At 50.4% G+C, this 19,840-nt stretch overlaps 1 protein-coding gene across 1 annotated transcript in view; it reads left to right on the top strand.

Moving 5' to 3' along the window:
• LOC111155857 (family with sequence similarity 178 member B) overlaps window positions 1-19,840 on the top strand; it is an 86,787-nt gene that overhangs the window by 27,551 nt on the left and 39,396 nt on the right. Inside the window, exon 8 of the mRNA XM_022516275.1 lies at window positions 14,089-14,194. Coding sequence (XP_022371983.1) covers window positions 14,089-14,194 — 106 coding nt within the window. The remainder of the gene's footprint in view (window positions 1-14,088; window positions 14,195-19,840) is intronic.

Genomic DNA, 19,840 nt, shown 5'->3' with positions numbered 1-19,840 from the left:
AAAAAAAAAAAAAAAAAAAGAATCATTTCTTGTGATGATTTTCAGGAGCAAAAGCCACATAATACACATACACTCTACAATCCACATAATCCATGTTTTTGTATTTATGGATTTACTTACACCGTATTTCTTCCGACACGTTGGTATTCATCTGAAGTTACCTCCAGCCGAGGGTTAATCTAGGACTTTCCCAGCTCTCTCCCCTGGATGTCAGGAGAGATCACAGCCTACATACAGGATTTTCTAGACCAGAGTCTCCAGGGTGGAGGACCTTTGAGGTGGGATGAACCATCAGATGCAGGAAGAAGCATTAACACCTGTATTTACATTTTAGCCCATCTTTTTTTTTTTTTTAAGTTTTATTGAGGTGTGTAATTGACATACATTAACCCGTACACATTTAAAGCATGCAGTTCATACACTTGACATATGTATATATCCATAAAACTGTCATCATCATCCAGATAATGATGTCCGTTGCCCTCGTTGTTTTCTTGTGCCTCTTTGTAATTAATTTCTCTCTCGTTCCCCCTTTGTCTGTAGGAAACCGCTAATCTACTTTCTGTTTCTGCAGATCAGTTTGCATTCTCTAGAATTTTATATAAATGGAATCACACAGCAGGTACTCTTTTTTTTTTTTTTTTTTTTTTTTTTTTTTTTTAGCAGGTACTCTTTTTTGGGGGAGGGGGTCTGGCTTCTTTAACTCAGGATAAAAATTGTTTTGAAATCCATCAATGTTTTTGTGTGTATCAGTACTTTATTCCTTTTTAATAGCTGAGCCCTATTTCACTGTATGGATATCCTATCCCTAATGACAGTTTGGGTTTGTTTTGTTTTCAGTTCGGGGACTATTAAAATCTGCTATAAACATTCTTGTGCAGGTCTTTGTGTATACATCTGCTTTCTTTCCCCTTGGGGTAAATAACTATGAGTGGATAGGCTGGGTCATAGGGTAAATGTTTAAATTTTTTTTAAAGCTTACTTATTTTTGTTTTAGGAATCTCTGCACCCAAGTGGGGCTTGAACATATGACCCCCAAGATCAAAATTTGCCTGCTCTTCTGACTGAGCCAGTCAGGTGCCCCACTGATATTTTATAGTGGGTGCTTTTAGTGCCATATTTAAAAAGTATTTGTGAAGTGTCGCCTCAGTGGCTCAGTTGGTTAAGTGTCTGCCTTTGGCTCAGGTTACGATCCCAGGGTCCTGGGATGGAGTCCTTGTGTCAGCAGGGAGCGTGCTTCTCCCTCTGCCTGCGTCTCCACTTGCTTATGTGTACTCGCTCTCTCTCTCTGACAAATAAATAAACTCTTTTTAAAAAATGAATCATTTTCTTAATTTCATTTTCAAATTGTTTGTTGATAGTGTACTGAGGTATAATTGATATTTGCATATTGATCTTGTATGCTATATCCTTGATAAACCCCTACTTCATTGAGAACTTTTATCAGGGATGGATGTTAGATTTTGAAATGCTTGTATGGTTTTTCTTCTTCAGTCCCTTAATTTGGTGAATTACACTGACTGATTTTTGAATGTTTGTTTAATCATCCTTGCATTCTGGACTAAATCCTACTTGGTATTAATTTTGTATATATTGTTGGATTCAATCTGGTAACTTTTTATTGAGAACTCTTAATGTTTATGTTCACGAAGGATATTAGTCTATAGTTTTCTCTTTCTGTTTTGGTGTCAGGAATACCGGCTTCATAGAATGTGTTTGGAAGTATTTCTTCTTCTTCAATATTCTGGAAGAGTTTATTTAGAACTGGTATTATTTCTTCCTTAAGTGTTTGGTAAAAATTAGCCAGTAAAACCATTTGGGCATTGAGTTTTCTTTATGGGAAGATTTTAATTTACAAATCTAGTTGTTAAAAATAGATATATGGCTATTTATATTATCTTTTTCTTCTTGAGTGAGATTTTAGTTTGGTCCATTTCACCTGAGTTGTCAAATTTATCAGCAGAGATTTGTTCATAATATTCCCTTACTATCTTTTTAACGTCTGTTGGATCAGTGATGATGATCTCTTTCTCATTCTGATACTGGTAATAACGTGTGTTTCTTTCTTCTTCAGTCAGATCAGTTGGGTTTCAGGTTTATCAACTTTATTGATCCCAGAGAACGAGCTTTTGGTTTCATCGAGTTTTTCTGTTTTCTGTTTTATTGATTTGTGCTCTTATCTTTATTTCCTTTCAAATTCTGCTTATTTGGGGTTTGATGTGCTCAATTTTCCCCCAGTATTTTAAGGTGGAAATCATAGTAGCTCATCCTTTTTAAATTTTTTTAATTTTTTACTTTTCTTTTTATTTTTTTAAATTTTATTTATTATTTGACAGAGAGAGAGACACAGGGAGAGTGGGAACACAAGCAGGGGCAGAGGGAGAGGGAAAAGTAGGTTTCCCGCTGAGCAGGGAGCCCAATGCAGGGCTCGATCCCAGGACCCTGGGATTATGACCTAAGCAGATCAGCATCCAGGTGCCCCTCATCCTTTTTTTATTTGTGTGTCAAAAGTAGCTCATCCTCTCCTTTTTTTTTTTTTAAGATTTTATTTTAAAGTAATCTCCACACCCAGCATAGGGCTCGAACTCACAGCCATGAGATCAAGAGTTACGTGCTCCGTAACTAACCGACTGAGCCAGACAGGCGCCCCATAGCTCATCTTTTTTTTTTTTTTTTTTTTTTTTTAAATATTTTATTTATTTATTTGAGAGAAGAGAGAGACAGTGAGAGAGAGCATGAGCGAGGAGAAGGTCAGAGGGAGAAGCAGACTCCCCGTGGAGCCGGGAGCCCGATGCGGGACTCGATCCCGGGACTCCAGGATCATGACCTGAGCTGAAGGCAGTCGCTTAACCAACTGAGCCACCCAGGCGCCCTAGCTCATCTTTTTTAAATTCACTTTTTAACATGTTATATCACAAACATGGCATATTAGCATCAAGGTACATTTGTAGAGCTTATAAATGTGTATTTGTTAGAGGTATACATTTAAAAAAATTTAATGGTGGATATGCACCATCAAAAAAGTTTTGGAGGGGCGCCTGGGTAGCTCAGTAGTTTGAGCCTCTGCCCTTGGCTCAGGTCATGCTCTCAGGGTCCTGGGATCGAGTCCCATTTTGGGCTCTCTGCTCAGCAGGGAGCCTGCTTCCCCCACCCCTCTGCCTGTTTCTTGGCCTCCTTATGATCTCTCTCCCACTCTGTCAAATAAATAAATAAAATCTTAAAAAAAAAAAAAGATTTGGAGAGCAGCAGAAGCATTCATTGATTGGAGCTGCAGGCTGATGCCTTCCTGGGAATTTTGACATAATGTGGGAACCTGGGGATGCACGACGGGTGACAGAGCATAGGATGGGGTGGATGAAGTGGATACAGGATGTCTGACAGTCACTCCCTTGGGAAGACCCCTACAGCAGCATGCAGCAGCATCAGGACACGGAAGGAACTTGGCTGTCCGACTGACCAAGTCCTCCTTCAAATGGCCAGCACTCAGAATTTCAGAGTTTTCAGGGTCGGCAGCAAGAACAGAGGTGGAGCACTGGGTGTAGAATGGATACTCGAAATATGATAGCTATTAGCAGGGCAAAAATGTATTTCTACATGACTCAGAGATGGCTAGATAAACCAAAGGAGCCAAGCAGCACAAATACTCTGCTCCCTTTTTTTTTTTTTATTTAATAAAGACTTTATTTATTTATCTGACAGAGAGAGATGCAGCAAGAGAGGGAACACAAGCAGGGGATGTGGGAGAAGGAGAAGCAGGCTTCCCGTGGAGCAGGGAGCCTGATGGGAAGCTTGATCCCAGGACCCTGGGATCATTACCAGAGCCGAAAGCAGACACTTAATGACTGAGCCACCCAGGCACTGGCTCTTCCCTCGTCTTAGTTCCTCTAGTTCTGTTTTGGCCGTTCCTATCTCACTCTATTCTCAGATGATTGGTTTTTGTTTTTCTTTTCTCAGGTGGTTTCTAAGCAGTCAAAAATCCCTTAGTCTATCTATTCGGTTGACACTTTGCGCCCTTCACTGTCTCATTAGGGGTTGTCCTCACTTCCCCTGACCTGCCTCTCATGGTGCAGGGGAGAGTTTCCCTCTGGGGTGGTTGGAGCAACCCATCCAGAGCGTCCGGCAGCCTCCCAGGATAGAGGCCCTGCTGAGAACAGCTGCCCCTTGGGCTCCACACAGCCTGGGATCCCATGTCCCATGGTAGCAGTGGTGGCCATCCACGTGCAAGGAGCACTCCTGTACGGGGCCCAGAGCCCAAGCCCTCCGTTCATGTGAGGATGACCTTCACTCCTCACTTCACAGAGCAGGTGCCTCTCTCCCTGGGCCAAGGAGGCAAGCTGGGATCCAGCTACACTCTTAATCCCCACACTGGTACTGCGAGAACACGGTGCAGACCCAAAGGAGCGGGCAAACCCTGTGAGGACCACCTTGGAGAGCCTGGCCCCCTCAGAGCTGTCATTTGCTGGGCCCAGCCCCTTCAAAGTCTCCAGTTGGAACGTGACAATAACAGTAATTCAACTTCAGAATTGATCCTCATTTTAAAAACATATTTTGTTATGTGATCGTAAAAGTTGTTTCCTTGAAAATAATAGCTCACGTTTCTAGAGAGCTTGTGCCAGACCCTGAGTGCTGGGCCCAGCATATCTCATTTAATCACCACAGCAAAAGCCTCCAAGTAGATACTGTGATTTTCCCTTTTCCTAACCAGGGGGCTGGAAAGCCCAAGCTTCACACAATTTTCATGACCCACAGCCTCCTGGGGGACGCGGACCCCCGGTTCTAGCTCATTTATCACTTTATCTTCTTCTCTGTCTTGCTGTCTGTGCTCTAGAGTGCAGGGCCTGTGGCTTTGCTTGCCTTCGTTTTACCTTCTCTTGAGTTCCTGGTGGCTCCAGCAGCCGGGATGCAGTAGACGCGGGCTGTATTCTTTGGCTGTGCAGTTGAGTGTCGGGAATGTGTGCCTTGTCCGCAGCGAGACATCAACATCTTTTCCCACCAGCCCCTCTGATCCTGTGCTGTCAGGCGACTTTGAAGCTGTGTGCGCGGGCCAGACTCCAGACATGCTGTCCAGCTGTCCAAGGTCAGAAAGCGGGATCTGCTGGCCCTGTGAGGAACAGGTGTGTGTGTGATACCCCAGCCCGGCCAGCGTCTCCCTCGTGTCTCTGCCAGGTGGGTCAGCACCTCCAACACGGTGACGACAGTGCCTGGCATGAACTTTTTTTTTTTTTTTTTTTTTAATTTTTTTATTTGACAGAGAGAGATCAAGATCACAAGCAGGCAGAGAGGCAAGCAGAGAGAGGGGGAGGCAAGCTGAGCAGAGAGAGGCAAGCTGAGCAGGGAGCCCGATGTGGGGCTCGATCCCAGGACTCTGAGATCATGACCTGAGACGAAGGCAGAGGCTTAACCCACTGAGCCACCCAGGTGCCCTCTGGCATGAACTTTTAAAGCTCCCAGGTGCTTCTCATGTGCAGTCAGGCAGAGAGAGAGCCAGGTTATGAGGACTTTGGCCAAGTGCATAAACCTCACGCAGTAATATGGTGAGCACTTCTTCATGTTAGTCTCTCAGACCCTGATCAAAAATCTTCAAGGCTCCACTAGGACACAGCCTCTAGCCCCAGTTTTCAGCTGTATCTAAGCTTTAAAAAGGACCAAGGCTGGGGTCCTGCCCTCGGAGACTGGCCTGGAGTACAGCCCAGGGAGGGGCATTTTAAAACCTCCCCCAGATGATTGCAGTAAACAGGGGGGCTGAGGACCTCTGAGCTCCTGCACCTTGAGAGCAAGGCTGAAAGCTGTGGGTGTGCAGGGAGCTGGGGCTGCCTTCCGTGGGCTCCTCCCCACACCCATCCCACCCCAGTCATTCCCCAGAGCATGTGTGGCTGGGTCCCTGTGTGCCGTTCTGGAGTGAGGGCCACAGCTTTCATTAGCTCAGTAGTTTCCCAATGTAGCTGCATTTCAGAATCCCTTGGGATTTCTTTTTTAATTCTAGAGCCCAAGCTAGGCTAATTAAACCACAGTAGTGGGGCACTGTGGGGGACAGCTGACAATAGCTTGTGAAGCTGCTCCCAAAGAGATTCCAGAATGTGTGCACAAGTCTGAGAACCACTGCATTCGGTTCTCAGCTGAGTCCTTGACCCAGAATGCAGCGAACCCCATCTAAGATCTCTTAGATGGCGGGGAGGGGCCACCAACACTGCTGTAGTGGGAGGGAGACCTTTTCCGCTATTCCCTTTTCTCAAGAGTTCCTTATTTTTGTTGTTGTTGTTTAAAGATTTATTTATTTAGGAGAAAGTGAGCATGAGCAGAAGGTGCAGAAGGAGAGGGAGAATCCCAAGCGAACTCCAGGCTGAGCACAGAGCCCAACACGGGGTTTGATCCCACAACCCAGAGATCAGACCCAAGCTGAAACCATGAGTCAGATGCTCAACACACTGTGCCACCTAGGTGCCCCAGTTGCTGTTGTTTTAGAACAGTTTTAGGCTTACAGAATATTTGATCAGAAAGCAGTTCCCTTATGACTCCCTCGGCCTACCAGCACCGCCCCCAGCGCACACTAGTTTCTTCTATTGACATCTTGCATTTGTATGGTGTTAGGATTGATGAGGCACTATTGATACATTATCATTAACTGAAGGCTATTGTTGAAATTAGGGTTTACTCTGGAGCGCTTCGGTGGCTCTGGCAGTCAAGCGTTCAACTTTTGATTTTGGCTCAGGTCATGATCTCAAGGTCCTGAGATCAAGTCCCACATGCGCTGGGCTCCATGCACAGCAGAGAGCCTGCTTGTCCCTCTGCCCCTTCCCCTGCTCTCTCTCTCTCTCTCTCTCTCTCTGTCTCAAATAAGTAAATCTAAATAATATTAGTGTTCACTCTGTGTGTGTACATTCTGTGGGTTTTGGTAAATGTATGACGTGTGTCCATCATTCCTGTATCATACAGAGTAGTCTCGCTGCTCTGAACATCCTCTGTGCTCCCCCTGTTCATTCCTTCCCCTCCCCGTCCAAACCCTGGTAGCCCCGGATCTCTTAGTGGTCTCTAGAGTTTTCCTTTTCCAGAACGTCATCTAGCTGGAATCATGCAGTATGTGGACTTTTGGGACAGGCTCCTTTCCCTTAGCAATATGTATTGGAGGTTTCTCCGTGCCTCTTCGTGGCTTCCGAGCTTATTTCTTCTTGCCACTCGGTAGTAATCCACGGCCTGAATGTACCACGGTTTGCTTAGCCATTCACCTACTGAAGGATATTTTGTAGTTTCCAGTTTTTGACAACTACGAGTAAAGCTGCCGTAAACATTCCTGTGCGGCTTTCTGTGTGGGCATACATTTTCAGTTCATTTGGGTAAATACCAAGGAGTACAATTACAGGATTGTATGGCAAGAGTGTTTTTAGTTTTGTAAGAAACCACCAGACGGTCTTCCAAAAGGGCTCTTTCGCATTCCCACCAGCAAAAAATGAGAGTTCCCGTTGCTCCACAGCCTTGTCAGCGTTTGGTATCTTTTGTTTCATTTTAGGTAGACATCAGGAATATTCCAGAAATCTCAGGTTCAGAAATCCAAAGTGAGAGAAATCCTGAAGGGCCATGCATTCAGGGACATTACTGGGAAGCTCTTGATTGACTCTAAATCCGTCTCAGATTCTTGCTTTTTAAATGTGAGAGGGTGGTTTGCTCCTGCCTTCCTGAGTCATACTGAGGGGGCCTTGTATCATTAAAAATAACCCAATAGTGCATCCTGAGGTAGGAAAGTGAGGAAGTGGTTGCCTAGAGTAGAGACACAACAGCTGGGCCTCTGGCAGCCATCCTGGACCATGAGGCGATCTTAAGGAGAGGCACATGCTGAGAAGGGCAGAGCAGAAGGGCACCCAAGATCCTACAGATCAGTCAGGTCCCTGCACCAGTGTGGGCCACCTGCTTCTAGACTTTTTCAGCAGAAAGAAATAAAATTCTAGCTTATCTAAGCCCAGGTAGGTTTTCTGTTTTGTTTTTGGTCTTTTTATTTTTCAGCAGAACCTAGTTCTAGCAGCTCTGGCGGTTCGGTGGTTTGGCACAATGCAAGTCTGTCCTACACAGGGGGGCCAGCAATGCTCTATGGTGTTAGGTGACACCAGGCAGTGGTGTCAGTTACAGAGGGCAGGAGAGAGAAGAGGTGGCCTGGGGACGGCCTCACCTACCCTATACACACCCTCACACCCGTGAACAAAAGGACCAGGGGCTGACAAGGACTCTGTGTCAGGGCGGGGTGGGGGTGTGGTTGAGCTGGATGGGTGCTGTGTGTGTGTGTGTGTGTGTGTGTGTGTGTGTGTGTACTGTATGTCTGGTGTGTGTCATGATATGTGCAGTATGTGTACAGATGGGGGTGTGTGCATAGTATGGGTGTGGTATAGGTGTGCACAAGTGTGTGTGTAGATGGGTGTTGTGTGTATCTGTAGTATATGGTGTGCATGTATAGGGGTGTGTGTGTGTGGTGGGGGGTGTGTGGGTTTATATGTCTGTGAGTGTGTAATGGGTGTCTATGGGGGAGGTGTGCATGGTGGGTGGATTTGGGGGTGCATGTGTGTGTGAGGGTGTGTGTGTGTGTGTGTGGTGGGTGGATATGGTGCATGTGTGTGTGAGGGTGTGTGTGTGGTGGGTGGATTTTGGGGTGCATGTGTGTGTGTGAGGGTGTGGGGGTGGGGGGTGTCGGCTGGATTACAACAAGGCAGGCATGGGGTTGTAGGGGCACCAGCAGGAGGGCCTTAGCTCAGGGTGAGCAGGTAGGAAAGGGAAAGCGAAGGGGTCATTGGGATGGGTTGCATGGCAGAAAGAACAAAAGGAAGACTGGAAAGAATGTGGGTATAGCCGTCTGGAGAAGGAGCCAGTGGGGATGGGAGGCTAGAAGAGCGACTGGGTCTGAAGCTTATCCGGCCCCAGGCATGCTTCTGTCCCTGGTGAGAGGCAGAGCCAGGCCCGGGACAATGCCAGACTCCTTCCCCTGCTTACATTGTAGTTGGGCCAATGAGATGCGCACGTTTTTAAAGTACGGACTTGATGGAATTTTGTGTATTTACCACATACAGGGATTCCTTCGATCACATCGCTCCATCCTCCTGAGACCACTTGCTTCCAGGCAGGGTGGGTGTGGTGAGGGCAGGCAGGGCCCGAGGACCCAGAGGGGGTTCCACAGGGCCAGTCGGGAATGTTGTTGGCTTTGAACAGGATAGAAATCAAAGTGAGCCAGGAGGAAGTGAGAGCAGAGTTGATCCAATAGCATCAGTCATAGAGTATACCAGATGGGTTGTGCGAGGGGCTCAGAAGGGAGAGGAGAGAGAGTCTATCCTTTGCTTGGGCTCTGGGCTTTTCATTGAGGATGGTGCCCATGTACTCTCAGGAACCCAGGAACTGGTGAGAACAAGGACAAGGGTCCAGAGGTCCTCCACAAGTCACTTATGCCCAGGAGCCATGGGATCTTAGTGTCAAGATGTCTAAGGTGTGAGTCTGGAATAGGTACCTGAGGACCCCACCCAGTCCCTCCTTGGATGTTATCGACTATGCCGGAAAACTCCAAAGAAATCATGCACACCTTGACCTTTACAGTTAGGACCTATGTTATTTGTACTCTAAGGTGTGTGCAAGGTGGGGCTGCAGTTCCTAGCAAGAACAGAAACAGGGAGAGGAGCAAAAAGTTCTTTCCCTGTCTCACGTGGGTCTGCCTCCTGCTTTCTGTCCTTAGCCTCTCACCCCTGGGCATCGCACCCCTCTGGCACCCTGGGTTCCTGGCTGGGCCCAAAAAACAAGGAATGGCGGCCTGGCCTCAGGGTGCACCCAGGGCTCCTCCTTCTGTCTCTAGCTCCCCCTGCCTCCACCCCCACAGCACCCCAACTGCCTTTCATTCCCAGCCATTTATAACACCTGGCTTCATTTGGTGTGTTTATTCTTCATGTGTTTTGTCGGTTTCCCTGCTCAACCATCAGCTCCATGAGACCAGGACTTTGTCTCTTTTGTTCACTGCTGGGCCCCCAGCATTTAGAAGAATGCCTGGTGTCCAGTTACTGTTTACTGAGCAGTGAAAAGTTTAAATGACAGGCTGAAGCTGATTGCCTAAAGCCAGTGATATTGAGACACGTGTAAATTTAAATACAGAAGGTCAGAGGGAAGTTGAGTAACCACAATTGGGAGGACAAGAAATGGTGAGAGGGGTGCCTGGGTGGCTCAGTCGGTTAAGTGTCTGACTCTTAACCTGTTTTGCTCAGGTCCTGATCTCATGGCTTATGGGATGGAGTCCTGGCTCCGTGCTCAGGGCGGAGTCTGCTTGGATGTCCTTTCCCTCTGCCCTCCCCCACTCCAGCATGTGCACTCACTCCCATTCTCTCTCTCAAATAAACAAATAAATCTTTTTTTTAAAAATGTAAGACTTGTTAAAAAGAAAACCACAGACCCAGGATGGCAACACTTAGGCCAAGTCCCCAAACCGGGGCTTAAAACCTAACCTAACTACAGTTTCTGCCTCCCTCCCCACCCTCGTAAGTCTGTCAGGCATTTTCTTTTCTTTTTTTTTTTTTTTTAAAGATTTTATTTATTTATTTGACAGACAGAGATCACAAGTAGGCAGAGAGGCAGGCAGAGAGAGAGGAAGAAGCAGGCTCCCTGCTGAGCAGAGAGCCCGATGTGGGGTTCGATCCCAGGACCCTGGGATCATGACCTGAGCCGAAAGCAGAGGCTTTAACCCACTGAGCCACCCAGGCGCCCCCAGGCATTTTCTGATAGACGTCAATGAGGTAATCTATCTGTATAACAAGACCCCCTACCCTTCCCCCTAAGGGAAGGTTACCTTGCAGGGAACAATCCTCTTTTCTTTCGATAATAACATTCTTGCCCCACCCTCCTTCCTATTAAAACCCTTCCATTTTGTTCAACTCCTTGGAGCTCCCCGATCCCTGCTAGGTGGGGTCCTGCCTAATGGCAGAATGGCTTAATAAAGCCAATTGGGTCTTCTTAACTGGGTTTGATTATGTTCAACAGATAGTAAGCTTCCCCTCAAAGTCGTGAGGCCCACGCTCCAGTTGGGATCTGGGCTCAAGTCTGATGAGGTAGTTGCTTACTTTTCCTGAGGAATAAGCACCTCCCTATTACGGCTGATGGGGACACCCCTCCTGGAGAATTGTGGGGTCAAGATGGCGTCAAGAATCAGGACCCAGGCAGATGGTTGGCCCTCCCAAGGCAGCCACCCTGAACATTCATTAGCCATTCGATTTGGGGTTCCGGGGAGGGGGAGAAAGAGACCAGAGTCGTGCAGACCCTGTTCCCTGTCATCAACCCTCTAAGGCCCAGAACGGGATCTGCTGTGTGGGAAGGGGTGATGGAGGCCTGTGGAGGGGAGCTGCTGGGCCAGCACGTCAAGCCGAGGGAGGTTCTTGGGATGTGTGTGTGGTTTTCCCATTCCCTGACAGTGGTGCCAGGAGAGCGGAGGCGGTGGTGTTACGTGAAGTAACGCTTCTTCTGAGGCACAGATGGAAAAGTCACTTTTATTTTAGGCCCCGTGCTTTTCCTCCCCTGCCTTCCCCCAGAGCATGGGTTCCATCCCAGGAGAACCACCCAGAGGGCCGCTTCCAGACTCTCAGCCTCTAAGCAGAGCCCGGGAGCTCAGGGCTGCCAGCACTGGCATTTAAAAAGGCACAGGGCCCCCACTGCTCCCCTGGGGAATGGCCTCCAGGGACTGTGGTGTGGGTGTGGAGGAGCAGAGGGAGGGAGCTAGAGCTGGCAGCCTGGCTGAGTTCTGTTCTGTGTCAGCTCTCCGGAAAACCCCCCTTCTGGACACACCGTGCTTAGGAGAAGCTGAGAGCATGGCCTAGTTACAAGCAGTGTTAATTACGCGCTCTCCCGCGCCTGTCGTCATCCTCGTTGTCCTCATCACTTAACCAATTTACAGTGCTGTTGATGGGGCCTGATACATCCCGAGGCAGCCCAGGCCCCTTGCTCTGAAACTTCTCCTCACCTGTCAGCCGGGGTCAAGCAGTGGTGCAGAGCCATTCCCAGGTGGGGGCAGGGAAGGGGACAGCGCTCGGCTCCACCTTTGGAGCCGGCACCCGCAGCCTCTGCTCCCAAGGGGCTTTAAACAAGCAGCAGATGCACCTGCACGGGCTGAGGAGGGAGGTTGAGGGCAGCCGTGCACAGCACCCTTTGGGGTCCTACACTGCTGGCAGGCTGTCCCCCCTCCCCACCCCAGCTGGGTCTCCAGGGCCTCACCCTAGGCCAATTCTCTTTGCACACACATCCTCCCTCCCTGGAAAGTTCATCAGCCCGCCCACACGTGCGTGTGCGAACGTGCACAATCCCCCAAGGGGCCTGGTAAACAGCGCTCTCTCTCTCTCTCTCTCTCTCTCTAGTGGAATCTCATTGTGTTTTGCAGACTTCATTCTTCTCAGCTCGTTTGTGAAGCGGGCAAGGGGTATCATTACTCTTACTTGTTAAGTTGCCTGAGAGGAAAAAAAAACAAACAAGAAAGTTTTTCCTCCTCCCAGAGTCTAATTACTTGTTGGGTGAGCCCCGACCCATATACATTTCTAAAGAGAGAGACACCGGATGCCAGCGGAAGAGAGGGCCTTGGACGGGGTTCAGAGACCCTCTGACAGCCATACCAGACTGTTGCCACAACTTCTCCAGGTGTTGAGGATGCTTTGTTTCTCACCTTGAGCTGCCATGCTCTTCTATGCTTCTCTGCCATGGTCGTTTCTGTCCCTTTGCTGGCTACCTGCTTCCTTTCCTGTGACCTGTGCCATGTTCCTTTGCACCCTCACCCCCGCCCCACCCCCCACCCCCAGCCTCCAGTGAACTGGAGTAGGCTCCTCTGAGTAGGCTCTGCACCTTTCACCTGCTTTGCTTTTGAATACACTCTCCTGTATTTATTTCTCTGCCTGGCTCCCCTCTCTCCTAGACTGTGAGCTCCCTGAGGTCAAGGTCTTCCCCGCCTAAACCCTGCCACCTTTTTATCCCAGGCTCCTGGAATGGTTCCAGCACACGGGAGGACCCACTGAAGTGGGCCTTTCGGAGGGAACTCTTACCCCCAGAATGGTTAGGGCCAACCACCTGCTGCTAACAGCCTATTTCACCCCATTTCCAAGCTCTTGATTCCGCCTCATCTGTCAAAGTCGACATCCGTCAACATCCCTGACATTGCCAGCTGGTCTTCAGTTTCCCTCCCCACCCTCCAGGCACTCCGCGTGCAGAGTGGGCCCTGCCCTCATGGAATTTACGTTCTAATGGGGAGACAGAGAAGAGAGGCCCGTATATCAATCAGTAAGATGCTGTAGAGGAAGGACTGGTGTGGAGACGTGGACTCCGCCTTTCGGTGGGGTGTGGAGAGGTCAGAAGCCTGTGGGAGGCAGACGGGATTGCAGCCATCTTTGGGAAATAGGATCCTCCACACTGGTTTTTGTTTTTCTAGTTTCCTGGTTCTGAAAAATGTCCTTAAGTAGTCTGACAGAAGAAAGCCCCGAGTCCGGAAGGTTTTCCTTCACTGTTGGTGAGGTCAGATTACCGGTCATGTTTTGTCAGACTAGTCAAGAGACAGTGCTACCTTGAGCTCAGGCTGGCTGCGGAGACACGTCCTAGGCTGTGGGGAGGGCCCTGGGCTGGTATCCTGGACCTGTCAACACCCCGCTGTTGCTGCAAGGACAGCGCCTAGTTAGCACGAGGCCCAGAGCTGGCCTCAGCCCTTAGCGGCGAAGGGCCCGGGGCTGCTGAGACTTGTGTCTTCCGCGTCTCGCGGTTCTGAGGCCTGTGGTTTAGGTCTCTTCATCGGGCTCCGCTCTGGGCAGCTCAGCACCCCGACGGCTGCCTGATGGAGCGGGTCAGGGCACCGTCATCCCTGGGCCCTTGCACTTCAAGGTGGCCAGAGCTTAAAGACAGGAGAATGAACGACCAGGTTCCCAAAGCTCCAACGCATGTCTCAAAACCCCTGGTTGCTGGATTCCTTCAGAAAACACCTGCGGTGCCCGACAAGGCAGAAACAGGTCGTCTTGGGCTAAGCTGTCCAGGGGCTGTCACACCCTGCCCTCCCATGGGAGTAGTGTGCTGTATCCATCCGCTGTCCCTGACCCTCTGCACTCCTTGGCCTGACAGATGGAGACAAGCGATGGTGGTGCCCCTCGCTGCAAGAGGTCATGGAAACATTCCACAGCTTGGGAGCCTGCAGCCCTGCGCCGGACCCCAGTCAGCCCGGTGAGAGGTGAGTACTTCCCCTTCCTCGCTGTCCTTTTCCATTCCTTCGACACTGTGTATCTCCCCTCCAGCCCCTCAACTTGTCCACCTTAGATACATACAGGTTTTTCCCTATCAGTTACACCTCCGTCAAAATGGTAAAACAAAACAAAACGAAACATTAGCCGAGAAAGATGCATTCTTCTCAACGTGTATTCATGCTAAAAAATATTCAAGTATTTCCTATTCTAGAAAGGTAATACAGCATAACGGGCCATTCGTTGTACAAAACTATCCATCTCATTATTGTTTGTGGTCTGTATCCTCAACTCCATAAGCACTGTGAGTTAGAAAAATGGAAGATTCTCTCTGATTAGTATTTGAAATTGTGTGCGTTTGGGGGGAGTAAAAAAAATTTCCCAAACTCAGGCTTTTAGCCCCCATGCTGAAGCCATCTGAGGGATTCTAGAACAACCACACACGAGTACCCATGGATATGGGCATCACACCACGAATGGCGAACGTTCCAGTAATTGACCCTGCTCCCAGCTTCAGGAGACAGAAGAACGAGGCACGGGTGGGTCCTGCTGCTTGGGCTGACATCTGTTCCTGCCCCTCAGTGACTCAGAGCCCTCCCCGCTCCTCCTCTTCCAGGACATGTCCCAATCTCTCTGGTCTACCTCCAAGCCTCAATTTTGGCCCATTACCTAATAACAACTCATGGCCAGCAAGGCACAATCTTGCATGTAATTTCCACAATGGCCCATTTTGTTTTGTGGGTGCCCCCTTTGTGCACTGGGCTGGGTTGGGGGGTGGGTACTAATTTGCATGCCCATTGTCCCTGCCCTCTAGGAACAGAGCCATACAATATGTAAATGACTATTATTGGGTGGACAGTGATTAGGTCTAGGTTGTAAAAGTGTTGCATATTATAAACTTGTTCTACAAATTATATTACATTCAAACTCTCTCTTGATGATTCTTTGAGAAGATTTAACAGGGTGTTTAGAGCCCTGGACAGGCTGTTACACGGGAGCCCAGCACCCCTGTTCTGGTGACAAATCTTTGGGCCCCAGGAGGTGTAGGGACCCTTTTCCTTGCTGTGGCGGGCAGGTGGGTGTTCCTACACAGGGAAGGCCAACACTTTCATAAGAACCTGTTCCACGACTGTGTTTAGTAATTGTTTGCCAAACCAAACCAGACCAAACCACACTTGCTCAGCTATAAATACCCCACGCATGTGCCAGCCTGCCTCGCTCCTGCCTTGCTCCTGCCCCTCTCCCTTCCCGCGGAGCTCCACATCTGGTATAATAAGCCGCTTGCCTCTTCCCCAACACAGAGCTTCAATCACACCGCCTTCTAGAAGGAGTCAGGGGAAGAATTACACTTAGAAAAACAAATGCAGGTGGGAGGGGGGCTGAGGAGCCTGTGGGGTTTGGAAGAGCTATTTCTAACTGTCCTGATGAGCACTTGGTGTCCACCTGGAAAGTGGGAGGTGCCACTGCAGACAGAGGCTTATAACCACCCAATTTACTCCACGCCCTGCAAAGCGCCACTTTCTCCCCCGCCCTTCTCCCTTCCCCCAGGATTCCATGGCTTCCTGCTCCTTGTGCGTCGTCCGGGACAAATCCATCCTCTCTGGAGGCCATGGTGGGGGTTGGGGGGCACAGGTGGGCATCAGAACAATGGCTGTGTAAATCTGCCACCTCAAATTCTTGTGAACACAAAGCCGGGCACGCAGACTTCCAGCTCAACCAGGCAGTTTGCCCTGTGTGAGAAGAAGGCAAACCCATGTGGTCCCAGAGTGTCGTCAGAGCCGCGTGGTCAGTCACATCACCAGACGTGCCGTTTGGACACCCTTCCTCTTCCCTTGGGCCTCATGTTGTTGGCCCCGTTTCCCCGGAGAGGCCTCAGAACTGGCCCAGAGGAGCTGGCCGATGGCTTCAGGGCTGACTTGCTTATTGTGGCCCTGTGGAGGTCTTTCTGCCTGAACACAGCCTCTTTTTGAAATGCAAACACATCCTGGAGACCCTTCTGGTGCCCTCTCCCGAGATGTGAGGTAGCAGAGATGCCTGGGTGGGTTACCCGGGCTGCCCGCTGGCCTCTGCAGTTGGGGAGGCTCTGGAAGTCATAGGGTCGGAAGAAAGCTCTTCTAACTGCTCAGGAAGATCTGGGAAGGTTCTGGTATCTCCTCCACTGGGGGAATGGAATCCTTCATAGACACATGGACCACAAGAGGAACATCAGGGCAGGCTGCCTTCTCCCCAGTGTCTTCCTCATCCTGTTCCTGACCAAGCTCAAGTTCATCCCATGCCAGCTGGCTCCACGTCACCCACTGCTCTGCAGACTTCCAGGGATGTCCTGATCTAGGGCTCCTTGGAGAACAGGTGCTCTGGGGCCCCTCCAGGGCACCCACAGAGCCCTCACATTGGCCAAGGTTGGAAATGAGGGGTGGAGATATCACTGCACGTGGCCCCACACTTGGGCTGTCTTTTTAGTGTCTGTGGGAAAGACTGTCTTTCTTTCACCGTTTGTTCTTAATCTCAGATTTCCTTGAAACCCATCACCATCTCATCGAATGCTTCAAGGTCTTCTTTGAAATCATGCAGACTTTCTCCCGCTGGACCGTGCGATGTCCACCTCATTGCAAACACAGTAGCCCTCTGCCCGGTGACAGGACTGGGGAGGGAGGAATCATGAGGGTCTCTGGGGGCAAAAGAGGGACCAGAGCCGAACACCCGACCAGGAAGCAGAGGCGAAAGCTTGAGGGGGTTGTGCCGCACGGCTACGCAGACACTCTCCATCACGGGCCCCCGTCTCACCTTGGAAGGCGGGGAAGGCCCTTGGTCACCAACAGCTGGTCTTCCAAGGCTGCTCCCAGCTTACAAAAGCCCAGCTGAAAGTCCAAGTCGGATACACAGGACTGGCCCACCAAACTGCCATAGGCAGGTGCTGGGAACCTCCATCCACTCTGTTCTCTGAAAGGGCAGCCTGGTGCAGAGGCCAAAGGGGTAACTCCATGACAGTTAATCCATTGAAAGGGTATCCTATCCAGTGTGGGGGAGGCTGGTCATTGGCCATCTCAGGACACTGTAATCTGACCCAGGTAAAACGTACTTCTTTCCCTTCCCATTAGCTCAGCATCGATTCGCCTTCGCTGCATTGACCTCAGCTCGTAGGGCCTGGACGGGTCCAGTCTGGTTCAGCAGTACAAGCCCAGGGGAGAGCATTGCCTGCAGGGTGGGGCCCCGACCCCTGGGTGCCTTGAGGATGGCTCACGGTTATAGAGGTGCTGTGATCATCCGCCTGTCTTACCATCCCCCTACTGAGAATGTCAGTGTACCCTACAGACTGTAACTTAGTACGGTTTTCAACCCTTGGGGAAAACGAATCTAGAAACGGGGGTAGAGGTCAGTGACATGCCCCTCTTAAGATTACTTGTGAGTGTAGAACAGTGTCATCATAACCCAACCTCCAGCTCCCGGGTGTTGGACACAGGCTGAGCCCGAACCCAGCCAGCTGGAGGTCGGGGCTGAGGGGCAGGGCTGGGACAGAAAACGTGCTTTGTCGATGGAGTCCAGTGGTGGGACCGTCACCTTGCTCTTAACCTGCGAAGTCAAGGAGGGGCACGGGGTGGCTAGGCTGTGAAGGCCTGTGCTCTGGGGCCTCCCGCTCGGAGTGTGGAGATGGAGGCCTGGGCATCAGTGGGTGCCACATCCCAGAATAGCAGTCACAGATGCAGCTGGTCCAGTGAAGTGGTTCCTCAGAGCCTCAGAAAGGGAAGGGACAGAGGACCCCGTTACATTGCCTGCTGTGCCCAAGGAGAGGTGGTGCTGGAAATGCTGGAGCACGCATTGGGAGTCTGTCGGGCCTCTCCACTTGCCACAGACACACTTCCCTCCCCAGCTCACGTTTTCCACACTCCTGCTGCCTCTGGCAGCGCCAGCCTGTCGGAAAGCCTATTCCTCTTCAGCAGAGTCACAGTCAGTTCTGTGCCCGCCCCCACCCTTGGGGAAGTCTGAACGTGTTCCCACTCAAGCTTCTGGCCCCCACGCCTGCTCACAGGCTGGAGCGGACCAGAACACCCCTCCTGCATGGACATGGACCCAGCAGGTGCCCAGATGTGCACACGCAGCCTCACCCATTCCCTGGCCCTAATAAAGGCTGAACTCTGGAAGAATGGCCCAGCTCAGTCCTAACCCACTGCCCCCGCCCTGACTTCCGTGCGTGGTCACCAATTCCCCTAGTGCCTGGAGCTGGATTTCTCCTCCTTCCCCTCTGAGAAGCAGCACCAGTGTCAAGTAAAGAAGACCAGAGACTCTTCCTGGAGCCTGCTAGAACAGAGGGCTGCCCCTTTGTCAGCAGTCAGGTGGCTACCGTCAAGGCTGCCCTGGTCAGCAGGGTTGCTGTACTCCATACCTTCGTTTGCGGAGAGCCCGCTGTTCTCGGGAGCTCCAAGCCATTTGGTAAGAGTGGAGAAGTGGATGAGACGACACACAGAGCCTTGTCGCAAGCTCACCTCAACAGTGTCCAACAATCAGCAGTGTACACTGGACCAGAGAGAGAATCATTTAGTGAGACGGATGCTACTGTCTTCTGTCCAGCGAGTGGACGTCTGGGAAGTTTGTGCAAGCGTGGTGCAGCTCTGCTATCCCCTGATGGCCCTCCCACCGGAAGGCCCTTGCCACTCTGAGTGTGACTCTAGTCTTTAAAGAGGTGTTGTTGTTGTTGTTTTCCTATGACCCTAAGCTCTAACTTCCTCTGAGCGCAACCAGATTTGTCTTGCACTGGGCAAAACTAGCCGTGTCGCTAGACAGCATGTTAGTGTGAGACCTGTGGAGGGGTTCTCAAAGATCATTTCTACTTCGAATTTCCCCATATTACTGACTGACGTTGGAAACTAGCCCCCACGTAAGCTACCATGTGGCGTACTTTTCCGCACATGCAAAGAGTCACTATACCGCTATGGACAGAGGCTATTCTTTTTTTCTTGTTTCTTTTTTTTTTAAGATTTTATTTATTTGACACAGAGAGAGCGAGGGAGAGAGAGAGAGACAGAGACAGAGAGCCAGCACAAGTAGGGAGAACAGCAGGCAGAGGCAGAAGCAGGCTCCCTGCTGAGCAGGGAGCCTGATGTGGGGCTCAATCCCAGGACCCTGGGATCATGACCTGAGCCGAAGGCAGCTTCACTTCACTGACTTCAGCCCCTCACTTCACCGACTGAGCCACCCAGACGCCCAACAAAGAAATTTCTTGAGGGAGACTATTTCGGGGCAATGGAGTAGGATCTTCTGGTCTTTGAGTTCCTGAGAAGCAGATGCAGAGGCCTGGCTGGAATGGCAGCAGCTGGGAGCCGGCCCCCAGGGATCCCCACCTTCTGGCATTCCTCCCCCTTGTGGCTCCCACTCCCACACGGAGTCTGGATGGCCTGTGCAGACCGTAGAGATCAGCAGAAGTGATGGTGATGTCCCCTCCAAGACCAGCTTATAAAGGCTGCGGCTTCTGTCTCTCATTCTCCCCTCTCTCGGATCACTCACTTTGGCGGAAGCTGGCCGCGGAGTTGAGGAAGCCTGTGGAGAGCCCCCCAACCCTGACTCCCCGTGTAAGGACCTGGAAGCCTGCTGGCAGGCACATGAGTGAGCTTGGAAGCAGTTCCTCCAGCCCATTCCATCCT

The sequence above is a fragment of the Enhydra lutris genome, unplaced genomic scaffold (assembly GCF_002288905.1).
Source record: "Enhydra lutris kenyoni isolate GAN:26980312 unplaced genomic scaffold, ASM228890v2 scaffoldscaffold44, whole genome shotgun sequence".
Lineage (NCBI taxonomy): Eukaryota > Metazoa > Chordata > Mammalia > Carnivora > Mustelidae > Enhydra > Enhydra lutris.
This window is presented reverse-complemented; position numbering and strand designations above follow the sequence as displayed.